The following is a 19632-nucleotide window of genomic DNA, read 5'->3' on the forward strand; positions in this document are numbered from 1 at the left end:
TTAAAATGCAAGGTCCTCTAATGAGGACACTGGTGTCCTGCAGTCTGCATTTCTTCTGATCCTTATATAGAGTTTACATCTCAAAATAGTGTATACAGGCCTACTTTTAAAATCTACTGAATTATGTTTGGTGTTCCTACGTAGACTTTACCACTTACATCTCAAACATGGCAGTTAGATCTAAGCTCTAAAAAGCAAATACAGTAGTCTCCACATATAGGAACACCTCCTAAGAGAACACTTCGCCTAAGGGAACACCCTTGTGGTGAAACAGATTTTTCCCATTGTAAACGCTCCGGCTAAAGGAACAGGAACTTCTCTTAAAAGAACACCTTCTTGGCACTGATAGTGATTCATTCACAATGGATGCAGTTTGTAATCTGATAACTCGTCATCATCAAACTTAAATTAAAATGTCATATCATTGCCTCATTTTGTATTCTGATTTCCACGAGTGCACCTCATCACTACAAAATGGCATGTAAACAAAAGGCAAAATACGCCACAGTTTCTTTAGCTACAAAAAGTTGGAAATGAGTCGAGCTCTTGAAAGAAACCTGAATCAGACACAAGTTGCCGAGCCATGTGGTGTTTCCTGTTCTGGTGAGTTGCTTCACCATTCTGTTAAATAATGTGCATGTCTTATATATTGCTGTTGCATTTTTTAACATGTGCAGGGGTGCTGTGTTAATTTAGTTTGACAGTTAGTTTATTAACGTTAGTTTGTCTGTTACTTTATTATTATAGTTTATTAACATACACTTACCTATTACTTACAAAATATATTTTTGTACCAGCAGGGAATTGAACCCCATTTACTATTTACTCCTATCTCTAAAGCAGATTACAATTTACCCCTCCACTAACTGGGTTGGCAATGCTTCCTAGTAGGAGTACACGTCAAGTTAATATTTATTGCGAGAGGACATCATTTCAGGCACTATAATATTGTATATAAAAAACATTGCAAAAACTGTTCTTTTCGGCTTGACTGAAACAGCGCACTGTGAACATTGTGGTAGAAATTGGACAGTGTCAGTATAATCATTACGTTTTTTTACTGTCAATGATTGAAACGTCAAAGGATGCCTAAAAGGAACTCCCACAGGTCACATGTAATGGTTCAACTGAACCAAATGAGCCTTTGCTTCGTGACGCTCTTTGCCTCATTTGGTTCATATAGGGTCGAACCAGCTGAAGCTTTGTTGCCATCACTACAAATTGGCATAGGAGAACATTTTGTTTGTTAACAGTGTTTGTTAATGTAATAAGCAAAAGGTCTTGAACAGACACAGCATATGTACATGTTGTGGCAAAGCGGGAACTGCTTTGCCACTTTTGGGACCTTTATCACTGTCTTCTTGTGTAAAAGGAACAGCACTCGAAAGAGAAGGTTCAAAACAGGGTGGTGCCTTTATATTTATACAAAACAAAATATACAACACAAAAGTCTAACTGTGTATTTGGAGTACTAACTAAACTTTGACAAGTTTTAAAACAAGTTTTAGCCTTTGCCGATTTTACCAAACACACCATGCAAGTATCAAATACTTTTTACTTGTTCCACACAGGATCACAGAGGCTGACAGACAACTACCATACATCAGACTTATTTAAATGTACCTGCCTGTTTAATTACAGCCACAATAGTGCCTACTGTCGACTGCTCCCGACTGACGCTTCAGCATCCGGAGATCCTGACTCCCTCGGGTCCCGCCGTGTGTCTTCTCTACTCATTGTATCCCGCTTACTTCTGACACCAGTGTAGCGGACGGCTGTGTGTGAGGGTTCTGGCGATCAATGAAAAGGCAGACGACAGGGTGCAGTGAAAGCAGTGAAAACTGCTGTTTTATTTTGGCTCTTTTTATCAATGGATTTCGCGCTCTTTTTCGGTGACTTTCAAATTCAAAGGTGCTTTATTGGCATGACAACAATTGGTGGTGTTGCCAAATCTGTTAAAAGTACAGTATATAATATAAATATTACATACATTACATACATCAATATAAAAAAATAATAATAAAGAAAAAGTATAGTTAAATAAAGAGGTAGGAATGTAAAACGGAACACTGGTACATAAACCTTCACCCTGACCAGGTATTCTGCCAGGGTAAAATCTCTTTTTAGGGCCTGATAGCATTCAAGTTTGGTTTATGTTTTAGTTTCTTTGTCCCAATGAGTGAGGTATGAGTTTTTGAGGCAAGATATAATGTGGTTGACTCTGATTGGCATTGTTTTAGCAGTGCTGTCCTGAAGCTGTGCATTAGTTCATGGCCAGCTGGCTGAGGGGCCGCTTCTCTGGACTGAGCTCTTGGCTTGTCAGGGCTTTGTGATGGTAGACTTTTGGGTCGCTGTGGTTTAAATGAATCCAGTATTTTAATACTCTTTTTTTAATATTAAGAATCAGTGGGTAGCGGCCTAATTCAGCCTTGCATGCATGATTTGCTGTATTTCTCCGTAGTTTTAATATATTTTTACAGAATTCTACATGCAGGATTTATGTTGGGTGTTTGTCCCACTTTGTATAGTCCTGGTCTGTGAGTGGACGCCACACTTCACTACCAAAGTAGGGCAGCAGTGTGGAGTAGTGGTTAGGGCTCTGGACTCTTGACCGGAAGCTTGTGGGTTCAATCCCAGGTGTGGGACACTGCTGCTGTACCCTTGAGCAAGGTACTTTACCTAGATTGCTCAGGTAAAAACCCAACTGTATAAATGGGTAACTGTATGTAAAAATAATGTGATATCTGTATAGTGTGAAATAATGTATAATGTGATATCTTGTAAGTCGCTCTGGATAAGGGTGTCTGCTAAGAAATAAATAATAATAAATAGGGCAATGGGTTGAATAACCCTTTCAAATATTTTTAGTCATATTCTTACGGTGGGATTCATGTTATACAGCTTCCTCTTAATGGCGTAGAAAGCCCTGCGTTCTTTTTCTTTTAATGCATTCACTGCCAGGTTAAAGCTCCCTGATGCGCTGATGGTCAGACCCAGGTAGGTGTTGGTGCTGTGCTCCAGTGTGGTATTGCCCAAAGTGAAGCTGTACCTGTTTCCCTGAGATCGGGCTTTCTTCTGGAATACCATAACTCTTGTCTTGTTCAATTTAATTTCTCTGGCTTTTCTCTCTCGCTGTCTCTCACACCGTACTCCCAACCAGTGTTGCCAAGTCTTACGAGAAAAAAAGTGACACTGCCTTTCAAAACAAGCCCAAAACAAGCCCAATCCATTTCAGAGGGAGGGGAGCTCAGTGGGGGTGTTTATACAAATTCCATATATATATATATATATATATATATATATATATATATATATATAATGTTTAGTAGTTCTAGTTTTGCTGCATACAACATTAAATTACACATTAAAATATTAAAATAATTTGTGTGTACTTACATTATTAAAAAAAAAAGTCATCTTTGCTCTCTCCATCCTCCATGGTCTGTGCTGCCTCAATGTTGTACATTTCCGTGCAACCCATGACTCAAAAATTTAAAGCGACTTTTTTTATAAGCTGACTTGGCAACTGTGCAAACTCAACTCTTTCAATTGGCGCTCAGCACGCCATTTCATAGACGCTGACTCCGCCCACTCATCACCCATTGACCCATTTGTCTCCAGTCGCATTCACACACACACACACAGAAACTAACAGGCAGGAAGGCTGCTATAGAATAAGGGGAGATGATTAGCAACGCACAGTAACAGGTGACATTATGGGTACTGGAATAACAGGTGACATTATTGGTACAGTACACAGTTCCAATCCCTTCCAGTCCATAACAGTACATGGGAGGTAAACTGTTCGTTGCGGTTGCCTCGCCGCTATATTAATGTATTGTCTTGTTAGACTCCTTTAGGTTATTACGTCTGCTGCGTGCTTAAAACTTGCTGTACAGGCCTAACGAATAAAATATTTGCAATGTATTTCCCAAATAAAAGCTATTTTATAGTATTATATTTTGCTTTGATCCACAATAGCACATAACACTGTATTCTTAGCACAGAAAAGTATTTTTTTCTAGACTTGATTCAGAAAGGGGATATGCTGCACAGTAAACTACAGCCAATGTTCACAGAAATTGCAATTTAGTATTTGTTTGGGTTTAAAAAAAAAAAAGAAAAAGTCACACCTTTGTGGTCCAGTGGTTAAAGAAAAGGGCTTGTAACCAGGAGATACCCGGTTCAAATCCCATATCAGCCACTGACTCATTGTGTGACCCGGCCTGAGCAAGTCACTTAACCTCCTTGTGCTCCGTCTTTCGGGTGAGACGTAGTTGTAAGTGATTCTGCAGCTGATGCAGAGTTCACACACCCGTCTCTGTAAGTCGCCATGGATAAAGGCGTTTGCTAAATAAACACATAATAATTATCTTTGTTGCAGTAAAAATAATGATTGTGAGCTAAACCATGCTTAACGAGCGAGTACCAGAGAGCCACTTCATAATCTATTTAGCACCGTTTTCTTAAAGGTTTGATATAGAAAATAAACAAACAAATAAATAAATAAATAAATAAATAAATAAATAAACTATTTGTACTTATTTATATCGTGATATCACATTTCATTGGCTGTTTTACATTAGCCTGTTTTACATTTTAAAATCTAATATTCCACTGTCGTGTTTGGACTTTAATGTTTCAGAACATATTATTAAGCCAGGAGAGGCAAGACTTTAATTTATTAACAGTTATTTAAGGCTAACATTAAAGGTTTATTTAACAACACAACAATGTCTCTCAAAGCCAATGTAAACTGTATTGTTTGCATTGTTATATTTAACACAGGTTTTTCTTGCTTTTTAATGATATGCCACAGCAGTACGTCAAATGAACGCCAGCAGTAAGCGCAACTCATGCATCAGTAAGCTATGTATGACTCAGAGTGCTAGCATTTAACAAAACTGCTCGTTATCTATTTGTTTTATAGTTTAAAAAAACAATATTAAAAGAACCTCGAGACTATATAGTAAGAGAGGAATATAAATAATAACTTTCATTATACAGTTGTTTGTACAGTATTTTGTACCGCTCCGCTCCCTATGTATACACATTAAACACCCATGTCTGTCGCCGATTGGCTGTCGTAGCATCGGAAGTGTTTGGGCTTTTTGCTTGTCTGTGCTAGGTAATCGCTCATGCTGCTTGTCGGATACAATTTACACAAGTCTTTCTCTGTTTGTGGGATCAGGTGGAAAAGCCGGTAGTGTTATCAGCGAGCACTGCTGTTGTTGGCAGTATTGTATATTCTATATTTATGTGTTTTTTGTGTGTTGTATATCAGTACTCGACCCATGTCATATGGATTAATGTATTTCCATAGAATTGGTAATAGCATTCGCATTCACACTCCAGTGCTCGTATAATATTGAGTGTCTTAAAAAAAACAAACAAACAAAAAAACAGTTTATTTATCCGACTCAGGTTTCTTTTTATATATATATTTCAGTTCAATTTGGTATAACACACACGTTCCAGAGCGAGGAGGATTTCCTGTTTCTCTACACAGAAGACACAGTGATATTGCAATTTAAGCTGCATCATGGTGGCAAGCAACATACAGGAGCATCAGCAGCATGGGTGCGCGCCTGACAAAAACGACACGTCAACTACACCAGACGAAAAGAATGTAATCGCTCCAAATGGAAACCAGTATATGAACATAACTCCTGGACCAGTGCAGGTCACTATTGTTGATAATTCAATAGCCGCTGAGCATGAGATATCTCCCGATGAGAACCATACCATGTTGCTTGGGCAACCGAACCCACTTGAAACCAAACTTTACAGGCGTAGATTTGCAGTTTTGATAGTATTTAGCCTTTGTTCACTAGTCAACTCCTTCCAGTGGATCCAGTACAGCATCATCACCAATATCTTCATGGACTATTACAATGTGACAAGCAACGAGATCAACTGGCTGTCAGTTGTCTACATGATCGTCTATGTGCCTCTGATATTCCCCGCAACCTGGTTACTGGATAAAAAGGGACTTAAGATCACGGCGGTCTTGGGCGCAGGTTTGAACTGCTCTGGGGCTTGGCTAAAATGTGCCAGTGTGAGACCCGACCTGTTTGGGGTGACCATGTTTGCACAAACTATCTGTTCAGTGGCCCAGCTGTTCATTTTGGGGCTACCTTCAAGAATTGCATCGGTGTGGTTTGGGCCCAAGGAAGTGTCAACTGCCTGTGCCACCGCAGTTTTAGGAAATCAGGTGGGTGTTTTGTTAACTGAATGACAAAATGTTAGTGTTAATATCTTTTAAGTTATAACTTATGGTTTGCATTGGACAAGTGTCCCGTAACGCAGATGTAATTAAAAAAGGCTTACAAATAATTGTAATTAATGGAATATTTAGCAGAAGTCTGGTGGATTAATTGGCGATTAACAAAAGCAAACTATTTACTTTACTATTTACATAGGTATGAAACCACCAATACCTTTATATTTTATATGAACTGAAATTGTACAAGAAAAATCTGTTCTGATAAACTCTGTCTCTTTTTAATAGACAAATAAATATCCCCTCATAAATGTTTATCATAATGAAAGTATGGGATTAGCCTTGTAAAGTCCATAGAGTATAGTAAAGCATATTAATAAACATAATGAAGCATTCCTATGAACATCCATTAACTATGGTAGGACATTACATGCATAGTATAACCATTGGAACACATGAAACTTTTATAAGGGTCTGCTGTGCAGAAACAAGCAAGATATTGCATTTTAAACAAAACTCAGTGATATTAGACACTAAATTCTTCAGTTACGTTATTGGTTGGATCTAACCTGTCTTGAACAGTATATTTCAGGACACTATGATTAAGGTTTATTTACACAATCTGAATTTTAACTTTTATTTGGTATTAGTCTTTGTGTACACTGCTAATGTCCACTAGGAACTTATATGTACATTTTTATTTGAAAAATTAAATGACAGAATAGTTTGTTGGGGAGATCTGCTGGACAAGGGAAATAATGTGTCAGATGTCAAAGTGGATATGAGAATGGCAGTAATGAAGCCAATTTGCTTGAGAACATTAAAAGTAGACCGGACATTTCCATCAAAGGATTTAAAAAATCTGGAATTGATCTGATGCGTTCAGAAACCCAGAGGCAGTGTAAAATGTGCCTGCTACTGGACTGTTCTGTTTTATGTTAAGCATTTTTTTTAATTAACAGCCAAAATGGTTTATGCCAGACTTGTTAGAAAGTCTGTTACAAAATGTTTGATTGTTATTGTCGATACGTTGTAGATACTTCTATTATTACTGAAGACACCCACCGTGCAGGTATTGCAAAGTCCATAAACAAAACAATGTTAAAATAAATCAGTTCTGTACCATATAAAACTGAGCTGATGTTACCAGTGCTTGTCTATTAACCAGTTTTAAATTGTTTCGAAGCAAATTAAACATTTTTTTCGGCTTTATATTGTTCATGTTTTCACATGTGGCAATACTGTCCTACATGATGCTGTGACCATTCTATTGTGTTATGTTGTGAAACATAGCTAAGTTTTAAAACTGACAAATAGCAAATGCTGTCTTAAAATTAAATGACATATAAGAATGACAAATACTGTAACTGATTAGAAGACCTTATTGTTGCTCTCCATGTTGCTGCAGTGACATTGTAGATGCTATAACGAGTTACAGTTTTAGCAGACAGATTTCATTAAGTAAACATTTGAATGTTTATGGAATTAAAAATATAAATGAAAAACTGTTTTGCATTTTTCTTTGTGAACGTGCTTAGTGAAAAACAGCAATTCAAAAACTGTCAAAATCCCCCATGGTTGCAAATCCGCTGAATTTAATACCAGCTACAATGTCCCGTTATACAGTATGTGCCCGCCCCCTACAACTTGTTTGATTGACATATAGTGATGTCATTTCCTCCCAGCCCGAATTCAGACTTTAGAATTCAGGCCTGCCTCAGGAGTGAAGTCGGACCAGATAATTTGGCCTCCCGCCCGAATTGGGAGCCAACTGGAGTAATTTAAATACATGGAAACGGAGATGTGGGGAGGCAACTCGAGCACATACCCAGGTTATGTGGTTCATGGAAACGTGGTATTATTGTTTGGATCCAAACACTTCCTAATACAGGCATACCTAGTTGCTGTTGGAAAGGGCATGGCAGCTGTAATGGCAGTAAACAGACAAACATTTTGAGGGGCATTGCGGCTATTGAGAAGGGTATCCATGGCTATTGCTGCAAGGCTACCGTTAATTCTGAGCCCTCACATCTTAATCACAATGAAACAGGGACAGTTTAAAAGTTGCTCACACCAAAGTCTTGATTATCACACATTTAAGCCATAGAATCATTTTAACAAAGTGTCTATCAGTATCTTTAGTTTTTGATTGGATTCTTTTGCTACCGTTTTATAAAGCCTATTTAAAAATGCAGCAACATTCTGGTAGAAATCTCTTGAGTATAGATTTCCAGTGTCCTGGTGCAACATGAAAAATCACTGTCTGAGAATCTTGACTATACCTGTATCACATAAGGCGTACAGACACTGGTGTGCAGCACATCCACATATCTTGGTACTAACCAGAAGCACAAACCTCTGTACAATGTGCAGTGAACACATAGACAGATGCATATTCGAAGTACTAATGTACCAGTTTTCCTTGTTTGCTCCTCAGCTTGGTACAGCTATTGGTTTCCTGCTGCCTCCGGTTCTGGTACCCTACACCAAGAACAATATAGATCTAATTGGCAGCAACATCAGCATCATGTTCTACGGTACAGCTGTGGTGTCTACTCTGCTATTCGCTTTAACAGTCATTGGTAAGCAAAACAGTTTTAAACTTGTAAATCAAAAAGGGTAAATTCCATGCCAAATCAGGAGCTGGCTCCAGGGTCACCATCTCAGAATTGGAAGAAAATACCAGCATTTGTCAATTTGTTCATTATTCTGTATTCCCCAAAATCAGTTTCCCAGCCGTATTATTTACAGAGATGGAGTATGAAACCAAGCAAATGCATGTATGATGAAAATAAGGCAAGTTTAAATGGATGAATGATTTTTAAGTATGGGGCCCAGTTTCACAATTTAACAATATCCTGGGCATTACACCAGTTACGACTTTGTTTCAAACTACTTTCATATAAAAATGTACGAATCTCATTATAATATAGAAGATTCGCGCTTGCCCTTGATGTATTTTCATTTTTTCCTGATTTACGATTTCAGTTTGTTATTTTACGCGTGCCCCTCACTGGCGTAGATTCAACTAGCTGTTCATATGTGAAACTTCCTGTTTAAACGTTTATGGGCTTTTAGTTATTTTCAATCAATCAATCAATCAATCAATCAATCAATCAATCAATCAATCAATCAGTCTTTATTTATATAGCACCTTTCATAGTGGACCACCATCACAAAGCACTTTAGAAGATAGTGAGGAACAATGCATAATACATTAAATACAGTGAAATACAGGGCATAGTATTAAATACAATATTAAAAAACAATGCAAACACATTAAATATAGGCATAATACATTAAATAAAAGGCTAGGATCAAATTAACTAAATAAACAAATGTATTTATTAATAGTCTATATTAAATAACAATGACAATAAATACATTTTGTTTTGGTTTCTTTTATATTTTAAGGTGCTTTATTTTAAACTTCACATTAATAATGGAAGGGAAACACTGAAACAAATATTTTTTGAATAGGGGAAGTTAGCAGGGTAATGTTCCTGCATGGGAGTGGGGGACAGCTATCGCAGTGCCCAGGGTCTGCGCTACGTTTAACACATCACATTCAGTTTGTCCTGTTTGTTTTTTTTATTTTCTGCTGCTTTGTTTTTTGTGATCCTAAGGTCATGCCATTTTTTAAAATGTCAAGTATCTGTTGCTTACAGTGTCCGAAATAATTTATTTTGTTATTTATTTCTTTCCATGTTTCTTTTCTTAATGTTTTTTGGCCCTGCGAGGTGTTAAATAATATTTCCTTATTTTTTTTCCATTTCACTAACAGGTAAATGTCGTTGTTACGGAAATTTGTTTTCCTTTTCTTTTTGACCGCTGCCATAGTTTCATCAAGGTCAGTGTCTGCAGAAGCTGTAGCTCCATCCTATTATATTTGCCTACTGCTTCTTTCTGTTCACTATACCACTCATTTATCTTTGCCAAATGGATCTTGACTTCGGCGTTGCTAATCTATTTATAATGCGATGCAAATTCTGATCTCTCCTGTATAATGAGCACTCATTTATGCTGTTTGTAAAATTGCAGTGATATTACGGTAGTTCACGAAAAAGAGCTGTTTAGTACATTGCTTGCAAAAATTCTATGAAGGACGGAGGCTACAAATTCGCAGTATTTACGAACACGTAAGTAATATTAGTGAGCCCAAGGAAGCTGAGTTATGAAATCTGCGAAACTTACATACATAACCGTCTGCTTGTTATTCCTTCCTCTATAACAGAGGTACTCAATAGGCAGACTCCGATCCAAATCCGGACCGCAAGTTCATTTTGACCGGACCGCCAAGTCATATGCTAATCTATGTTTTTACTTGCATTTACATTGGAAATGCTGTGAATTTATTCAGACAACGTAGTTCTTATGAGAGCAGGGGTGTGCGATTTTTGAAAAAAACTTGTTGTCCAAGGGACAAAATGCTAGAAAAATCTCCTTGTCCTTAAAAATGTACTTACCCTCTCCCCGTCGCACAAAAACACACACAAAAAAGTAGAATAACTTGTAGGATTTTGGTTTTATTTAACAGTGAACACAGTCAATCAATTGGTGATTAACAGGCCCCACCTCACCTCTGCACCTCTAGTACTACATTTTTAAAAAACAGCCATCCTTTTTCTGTAGATGTTTTCTCTATTTTACTCCAATCTTCTTCAGTTATTATTTTATTATTATTTATTTCTTAGCAGATGCCCTTATCCAGGGCGACTTACTATTGTTAGAAGATATCACATTATTTTTACATAGAATTACATTATTTTTTACACATTATTTTTACATACAATTACCCATTTATACAGGTTTTTTTTTTTTTTTTTTACTGGAGCAATCTAGGTAAAGTACCTTTGCTCAAGGGTACAGCAAGCAGTGTCCCCCACCTGGGATTGAACCCACGACCCTCCGATCAAGAGAGCAGAGCCCTAACCACTACTCCACACTGCTGCTCCTGTTAGTCTCTTCTTCATACCGTCATAGTTTGCTTTTCTAAAATTGTAAACCTTAGCTTTAGTCATTACTTTTTGAGTTTTAAAAATCACTTCAAATGAGACCATGTTGTGGTCTGAGTTTGCCAATGGTTCTTTGACCTCTAGTTATTCTGTGTTCGTTATTTGAAAAGACTAAATCAAGGCATGCCTCCCTCTAGTCGGTGCCTTGACAAATTGCGTTAGGAAGCAGTCATTTGTCATTTCCACCATTTCAATTTTGTCCGTCGTGCTCCCCACCGGGTTTTCCCATTTTATATGGGGGAAGTTGAAATCCCCCATTAGTATGGCTTCTCCTTTGCTACACACATTCCTAATGTCATTGTATAACAGATTATTTTGCTCAATGTCTGAATTTGGCGGTCTAGTCTGCTCCTATGATTATACCCTTTGAATTTTTGTCCATTATTTTGACCCATATTGATTCAGTGTTTTTTTCTTCGTCCAGATTTAACACCTGGGCTTCAAGACTATTTCTTATGTATAGCGCTACCCCTCCGCCTCTTCTGTCCTGCCTGTCTTTCCTATACAGTGTATACCCACTAATATTATATTCGTCTCCATCACTCTCAGACAACCAAGTTTCTGTAACACCTATCACATTGTAGTTACTTGTTAGTGCAGTAGCTTCAAGTTCTAATATTTTGTTTCTGAGACTTCTAGCATTTAGATAAATACATTTAATGGTCGTCTTACCTGAGTTGTTGCCCTTGTTTTGATGTGGTCTCCCTTCTGTTTTTTTTTTTTTCGGCAAGTCGTCCTCCCACGGAGGTGGAGGCGGAACCAGCAGGAAGTCTCCCTCTGCTGGCGGAGGTGGGAGCGACACATTGTCCTCCCATGGTGGAGGAGGTGGAGGAGGTGGCACCAGCAGGTAGTCCCCCTCTGCTGGTGGAGGTGGCTCCTCCCACTCAGGCGCAGGACATTCGGGCTCCTCCCACTCAGGCGCAGGACGTTCGGGCTCCTCCCACTCCAGGTCTGTGTCCTGCAAGACCTCCAGGCAGTGGTGCTCCTCATGCCCGTACTGCATGCAGTGGGTGCACCACCTCTTCCTCCCCATGTCTTCCTTCCTCTCTGCCTCACTTTTGTTTGGGTGGGGCAGATGGCCACTGTGTGTCCAAATGCCCCACAACCAGGGCACCACTCATCTAGATAGTGCCGATGTCCCCTGGTTGCAGCTGTTGCTGCTGCCTCTTGCCGCTCCCTCCCTTTTCCTCCCATCCTCTTTTTTTTTTTTTTTTTTTTTTTTTTTTTAAAAACGCTCACAAAAAAAAATCACTATTCACACAAAAAAAAAAATCCTGCAGTACTGGTCTGAGCCTCCCGGGGGCGCTATATCCCACTTCTGACACCACATGTGACAGGATGGCGCAAGGGATGAGGCCCAGAGACAGACTGCAGTTCAAACAAAAGACTTTTAATAAATAAAATACACAAAATAAACAGGCACGAGGGCCAAACAAAGGGTTCTCAAACACAAACAATAAACACAAAGTAAAACTTACAAAAATAAATCTTCCAGGCTGAGCTTTGTCTTCACTGGATTGCAAAATTAACAAAAACAGCACACAAAGAAAAAACACCCTTGCTTCCTCAGCTACCTCCCCCTAATGAGGGGCTGAGGCCTCCTTTTATGTCAGGTGGCTGGGCACTAATTGATTGTTAATTACTCCCACCTGACACAATAAACCTGGGCAGGGAGGAGAATTTAACCCCATCCCTGCCAATATTTACAAGGGCAGAGCCCTGCTCTGCCACACATGGATTTAACTAATTACAAAAAATTATACAAAATACTAACATTATTACAGTCATCAACAAATAATAAAAGCATTTTAAATTTTTAAATTGCTACATAAATGCAAAATTGAGTTAATCAACTCAATACAATAAAATGAGTGTAGAGTTGTTATTTTTATGCAACTTCACGTGTTAGTTCAGTGCTGGAAGAGAAACACAATTATAAGTCACTTCTAGAAAGAATTGACGCATCTTGGAAACACGTTGAGTAAATTCAATTTAAAACACAGTTGTCTTCTACTAACGGGAAATAAACTACAGTAGACCCCTGTTAATCCGTACAGATTGGAACTGTCTTGAGCCCGAATTCGTGAAAAACACGAATTAGCCAAAATTGACTTTACTGTTTGGGAAATCCCAGAGCTATTAATTGAAGAATACAATACAAATAAAATATAATGCCCCAACAACGGTCAAAATATATACTGTACATAATCAGCGTTGTTCAGGAGGCAGAGAAAGCTGGTTTAAAAAGTCACTGATCTTGCTTTGTCTTTAATTGTCATAACTGTTCTTCATATTCAGACTGCCAGGCTAAGAGAGTCATAAATCTGCTTTCTGTGGCTAAAAACAATACAGAGAAGATCAGACCGGCTTTGTTGGCTGACCATGGTTGTACCGAAGTACGGTTGACCTTGACACCCTCATCAATCAACACTTGTAATTCAATTAAGTAAATGTACCCACGTTGAATAATCCTAGAGCACTACAAGACATTTCCTGGACTACCCCCTAGGACTATACAAAGAAGGATAGGAAAATGATGTCACAAGTGGGCGGAGTTAATAAACAGTGGCACCATTTCTGGAGCCCGTAGAGCTCTTTCACAGCTCACTCGCAATGCTTTTAACGTATTTGTGCTTGCCCTGGCAAAATGTTTCTTGACATAATCAAGCATTAATTCGCATTAACACAACATCGCCGCAATGTATTCAGTACTGAGTGGGCTCCACAAATGGCGCCTATAATTGAGTACCGAACTGCATCACGGGATTGACTGTCCAATCTTTCTTTATATAGTCCTAGGACTACCCTGCACCAAAAGGCCTACTTCTTATTCAAAGTTGTAGCCATAAACAGTATTGTGAACAAGCGTAGCATCAGCAACCATGTCTATATTCTAACAATATTTGAGAATTATGGTGAGCTAGTGACAAAATATTCAAATATGTCAATCAGTTACCAGTTACTACCATATACAGTATATGATCACTCACGGTTTTATTAGAGCTGTCAGAATCTAATGCATTTTTAATCAAAAGCTGAGGTTGAGGTAGAATGCGAAGGGGGCCCAGCTGTTGCATCTGGGATAGGACGTCTTGGCGATGTCAAGTTCTGTGGACGAAGCTGTCCACTCAGGGAACACCTCAATTCTCCAAATAAGCTTTGCAAGTCTATAATAAAAACAGAGCAGAGGATAAAGTATATTCTTATCAAAATTGTCAGACATCTCCTGGAAGACAATTTTTTTTTTTTAAATATTTGTGATCCAAGTTATATTTTGTTGTTTTGAATACTAGAAATCACATGGCATCAACATTGTTAGCTTCGACGTATAAATAACAGGTACAAAATGACAAAACTGGATAATCAACTACAAAAATGGCTCGCTGCTGTAGTAGTGGACCACAAAAACACACATTACTCAAAATAAGATACAGAAGCAAGCTGATCATGTATGGCACCTATCTGACTGGACAATCGTTTCTTGTCTTCCTCGAGTTCCTCAATCCCCTTTTTAAGGCCAGTGCACTTAGAACATAAGTGCTCTTTGCCAGCCTAAATAATTAATTTAATCAAGCCATGTATTTACATGTACAGTTTTTAATTAGTCAACTAGGTGGTAGAATTTCTAACAGAAACATGCAATATCCAATTGTACAATTTTATGTGACATGACAATGAAATGGCAGCATTTTATAGGACTGTGGCAAGGTGGCTGATTGTGTACAGGTGCAGGAGTGATGCAGTGGGCAATGAACAAACAGAGAATTGTAATCTAGTTGGAAACAGTTTTTAATGATTATAATCCTGGTCTGGTCCTGGGTGCGTGCTGTAGTGCTCGTGGTGGGTAATACAAGTTTATTCGTGACAAAAGTGCAGTGCTGTTCCGGGTTTTGTGCTGGCCCTTGGCGACAGCTCCGGAACGTGATAGGCGTCTAATAATAACAATTATAGACAAACAAAACACTCACAGTACTTTTCTCACTGGGTCTCTCACAGGTCCTAACAGTTTAAAAATTCAAACCAAACGAAGGAACAAATTGCGATTCTCCGCCCCCTTTTATGCCGTCACACATGACCCCTTGGTAAACGAGTGCAACCACCTCTCCAATCTGCGGCTGCCACGTCGTTTCCCTTCCGGGTCAATGCGTTCTTGAAACGGAGTCTCGCCTTCATCCAGACTGGCCGACTTCCCGACCCTGGGAAAGAACTGTCAGACCAGCCAGTCCAAAGAACTCTGTTCTCACTGTTTAGCGCCCTCACAGGTCGGGAGGGAGATTTACAACCAAGATGTCACAAGGACCTATCGGCCTATTACCTTTTGCTGTCTTAGATAAAATCGCTTGATCAGCAGACTCGTCTTCAGAACAAGACAATTGTAAAATCTTCCTCTTCCTCATTCCTCTGACTCTGACTCAATCTCTTTGCCAGCTACTATATGGTCTATTTTGTTGAAAAGCTGTTCATTATCTAAACAAGAAAAATGGGTTAGACATCTAGGCCTACACGTTGACAAGAATCAATAAATTAGGTTAAAGACCCCTGTGCAATTGCCCTTCCCCACTTATCAAAACATCCAAACAAACCCATTAGAGAACAATACAGCCACTCATTAATTAGCTCCCTTTACTACAGGTCCTACTGAAACCACAAAAAAGTGCTAACTTGTATGTATTCATGGCCAATATTACAAATCAAGTTCAACATAACTGTTGTATAAACTTGCTGAGGGGCCTTTAAGATTATTATTGCCACAATAATGAATGGGCTATGCACGCTACCTCACAAAAAAAAAACAAAAAAAAAAACACCCTCTAACGAGACTCTATTTACAGGTGCACTCCACTTAAAGTATTACGTAACACAATCTAAACTAAACCATGGACAAACTTATAATTTATATAAAACGTACACAAAATAATAAGAATAATGATTCCCTAAAGAAGAATATAAAGTGTTTACATTCCACGACAACAATTAAACAGAATAATAAAACCCTCACTATAAAGTTTTTTTAAAATGCAAAAATAAATAATAATAATAATAATAATGTGATCCTGGGGTGGGGGGGGATAGTGTAGAGGGTGTGTGTGCATGCAAGGGGTTGCATGGTGGTGTGTGCATGCAAGGGTTGCATGTTGTGTGTGGAGGTGTGTGTAGGGGAATTGGGGTGCAGGTTTGGTGTGAAGGATGTGGGGGTGGGGGTGGGGGTTTGAGTGTGGGCGCGTGGAAAAGACCGGGAGAATTGGAGAAAGCAAGAGTGACAGAGAGGGGGGGGTGTGTGGTGAGATAGAGAGATAGAGTGGGAAAGAACAAAAGGAAACAAATGCTAATTGCAATCATTTTATTTCATTTTCGACTCCCAGTTCCCTTCCCTCACTGTATGATTTTATTTGATTAATTATTGTACAGAAATAAACGGCTTGAGCCTTTATTAGTCATGGTTTCAGTCTCATTTCCCTCCCAGAAGAACCCAAAAATGCTATATTGGTGTCAGAAAAAGTGGGATAGGAATGAGACTGGCAAGAGCAAGGATGGCAAGAGCAAGGTACAGGCCGAAGTTAACCACCTTGCGTAGTTGAGGCGGATGCGTCCGCCACACAAGACAGCGAGGGGGGAAGCCAGTGTGGCAGCACCAAGTCGACAGGGGCCACCGAGACTGAGGAGCAGCCGGACGGGTGAGTCGGAGCGCTTGGTCCACCGACAGTGCGAGGAGGCCCTGCGCAAGATTGAGGAGATCCTGCGGGCGATGGCTGCGGCCGAGACCGTCCACACTGACTGAGATGGGGGATGCTCCTTACGCAAGACGGAAGACGACAGAGAAGGTGGCGTGGCCGGCAACAACCCCGTAGGGCGCAGCGGTGATGTCATCTCCACGCATTAAAACAAACCGGTGTGATGGACGGGGCAGTTGGGAGGTTTTCCAGAGTGCTTTTGAAGCGATTGCGCTAGTGAATCTGTGGTCGGAGGCATGGAAGGGAGGCCAATTGATCGCTGTGCTAGATGGGGAGGCGCAGAGCTGCAACTTGACTCTACTGACGGAGGAGAGGACCAACTACACCGCGCTGGCAGCTGCGGCGGGAATAACAATTCGGACAGGCCGCATCCAGTTTCATACACGTGACACGACTGAAGGAGCGACGGAGGCAACCGGGTGAGTCCTTCGGGGCACTGGGCAATGATATAACCATGTTAATACAGAAGGCATATCCAGTGCCTTCTGTCCAACGAGGTTAGGGACAAGGTAGGGAGTGATGTGTTTATTGGGGCGATAACAGCAGAAGAACTACAGCGGCACGTCCTTTTAGTGGAGCCGAAGACATTAGGGAAGGCTGTACAGGATCCTTATGCCAGCCCAGACCACCCTTCCCCGTTCACAAACGGGTCGCGGTAGCCCAGATAGACGCATGGTTGCGCAGGCCACCTTGAAGTGACCACAAATGTAGACAGTGTGGCTGTTTGCCAGGGCCGACCAACAAGCCTGAAGCCAGGAACCCCGTTCGACTACCGCATGTGCTGGAACTGCGGGTTACAGGGCCACTTGGAAGCCTGCTGTCCCCAGTCACCCCGGGCCCAGAGGCCTTACGCTTCGCCAGCAGCAAAAGACCACGGGTCGGCCTAAGGGAGTGGAGGCCGGCCTACAATATACAGCTTACTCCCGCAGTGAACCAAGACACTGTGATGGTGGGGCTAGTTGGACAGGGCAGCCACATGCACGTGCCCTGCATTGTCGGTGGGGTACCGTGCAGAGCCCTTATTAACAGAGCCATCACGCTTATTCGGATGGGACTGTTGCCATACTGTGGAGAAGCCAGTGAAGCATCGTGGGCCCCGACTAAGGTCTGCCTTGGTTTCCAGCCAACTCGCGCCCATGCGGGGCCTTCAGGAGATCGAAATTAGCCTGGGGGGCATCAAGCGCCAGCAACCGGTTTGGCTCGCAGACATCGAGGAGGAGTGCATTCTGGGGGCCAACGTCCTAATGGCCATGGGGGCCACTCTAGACCTGGGACAGCAACAGCTGTGGGTACAAGGGGGGGTCGGTCCACTACTGCTGCAACCCGGGGGGGAAGATGCCTGCCAAGTCAGGGGCATAGCCCCAGCAATCACCAGCTCGCTGCCTGCTCACCAGACCACCGGCTCACCAGCTCGCCTGCCTGCTCAACAGTTGCCCTGGCTCACCAGCTCGCCTGCCAGCTCACCAGACCACTGGCTCACCAGCTCGCCTGCCTGCTCAACAGTTGCCCTGGCTCACCAGCTCGCCTGCCCGCTCACCAGACCACCGGCTCACCAGCTCACCTGCCTGCTCAACAGTTGCCCTGGCTCACCAGCTCGCATGCCCGCTCATCAGCTAACCAGCTCACCTACCCGCTCATCGGCCCATCGGCTCACCGGCTTGCCTGCCCACTCACCAGACCACCGGCTCACCAGCTCGCCTGCCCGCTCACCAGACCACCGGCTCGCCTGCCCGCTCACCAGACCACCGGCTCACCGGCTCGCCTGCCCGCTCACCAGACCACCGGCTCACCATCTCGTCTGCCCGCTCACCAGACCACCGGCTCACCATCTCGCCTGCCCGCTCACCAGACCACCGGCTCACCATCTCGCCTGCCGCTCACCAGACCACCGGCTCACCAACTTGCCTGCCCGTTCACCAGACCACCGGCTCACCAGCTCGCCTTCCCGCTCACCAGACCACCGGCTCACCATCTCGCCTGCCCGCTCACCAGACCACCGGCTCACCAGCTCGCCTGCCCGCTCACCAGACCACCGGCTCACCAGCTCGCCTGCCCGCTCACCAGACCACCGGCTCACCAGCTCGCCTGCCCGCTCACCAGACCACCGGCTCACCAGCTCGCCTGCCCGCTCACCAGACCACCGGCTCACCAGCTCGCCTGCCCGCTCAATAGTCCAACGGCTGGACCGCTCGCTAGCCTGTCCGAGAACTCACTAGTAACACCTCCTGGATCAGGCCCACCAGTTTGCATGGGAGAGGCTAGCAGGCACTCGTGTTAGGCAGAAATGGGCCTGTGACAGTGGTGGCCAATACACCAAACACTGCGATCCATTTTGGTGGATCTCAACGGGCTCCGTGATCCACCAGTAAGCCATGACCAACAATTATTAGCAGGATTTAATATAACAGCGTCCAATACGTAATAGCAATAATAAAACAAAACAACCACAACAACAAAAACGTAACAAACGCGCTACGCTAACTTTTTTAGGCATGTGTGCGCCTAAGTTTAAAAAAAAGAAAAAAAAGAGACGCGCACTACAATTTAGAGGCGCACACACACACAAAAATAATAATACAATTTTTGCTCAAATGTATTGTTGAATATCTAGATATATTTTTTCCTTCCTTTCTTACATAACACTTGTGCAGTTCAGTACTTT

The 19632-nt window shown here is 41.6% G+C and overlaps 1 protein-coding gene across 1 annotated transcript in view; it reads left to right on the forward strand.

Annotated features, from left to right (window-relative positions):
• Positions 1–5110: 5110 nt before the first annotated feature.
• The window catches only part of LOC117411017 (heme transporter FLVCR1-like), a 32288-nt gene continuing 17766 nt past the window's right edge, over positions 5111–19632 (forward strand). The window contains exons 1-2 of the mRNA XM_034018012.3: positions 5111–6214; positions 8661–8805. Of these exons, the coding sequence (XP_033873903.3) occupies positions 5543–6214; positions 8661–8805 (817 nt within the window). The 5' untranslated portion in view covers positions 5111–5542. The remainder of the gene's footprint in view (positions 6215–8660; positions 8806–19632) is intronic.

The sequence above is a fragment of the Acipenser ruthenus genome, chromosome 6, assembly GCF_902713425.1.
Source record: "Acipenser ruthenus chromosome 6, fAciRut3.2 maternal haplotype, whole genome shotgun sequence".
NCBI classification, from domain to species: domain Eukaryota; kingdom Metazoa; phylum Chordata; class Actinopteri; order Acipenseriformes; family Acipenseridae; genus Acipenser; species Acipenser ruthenus.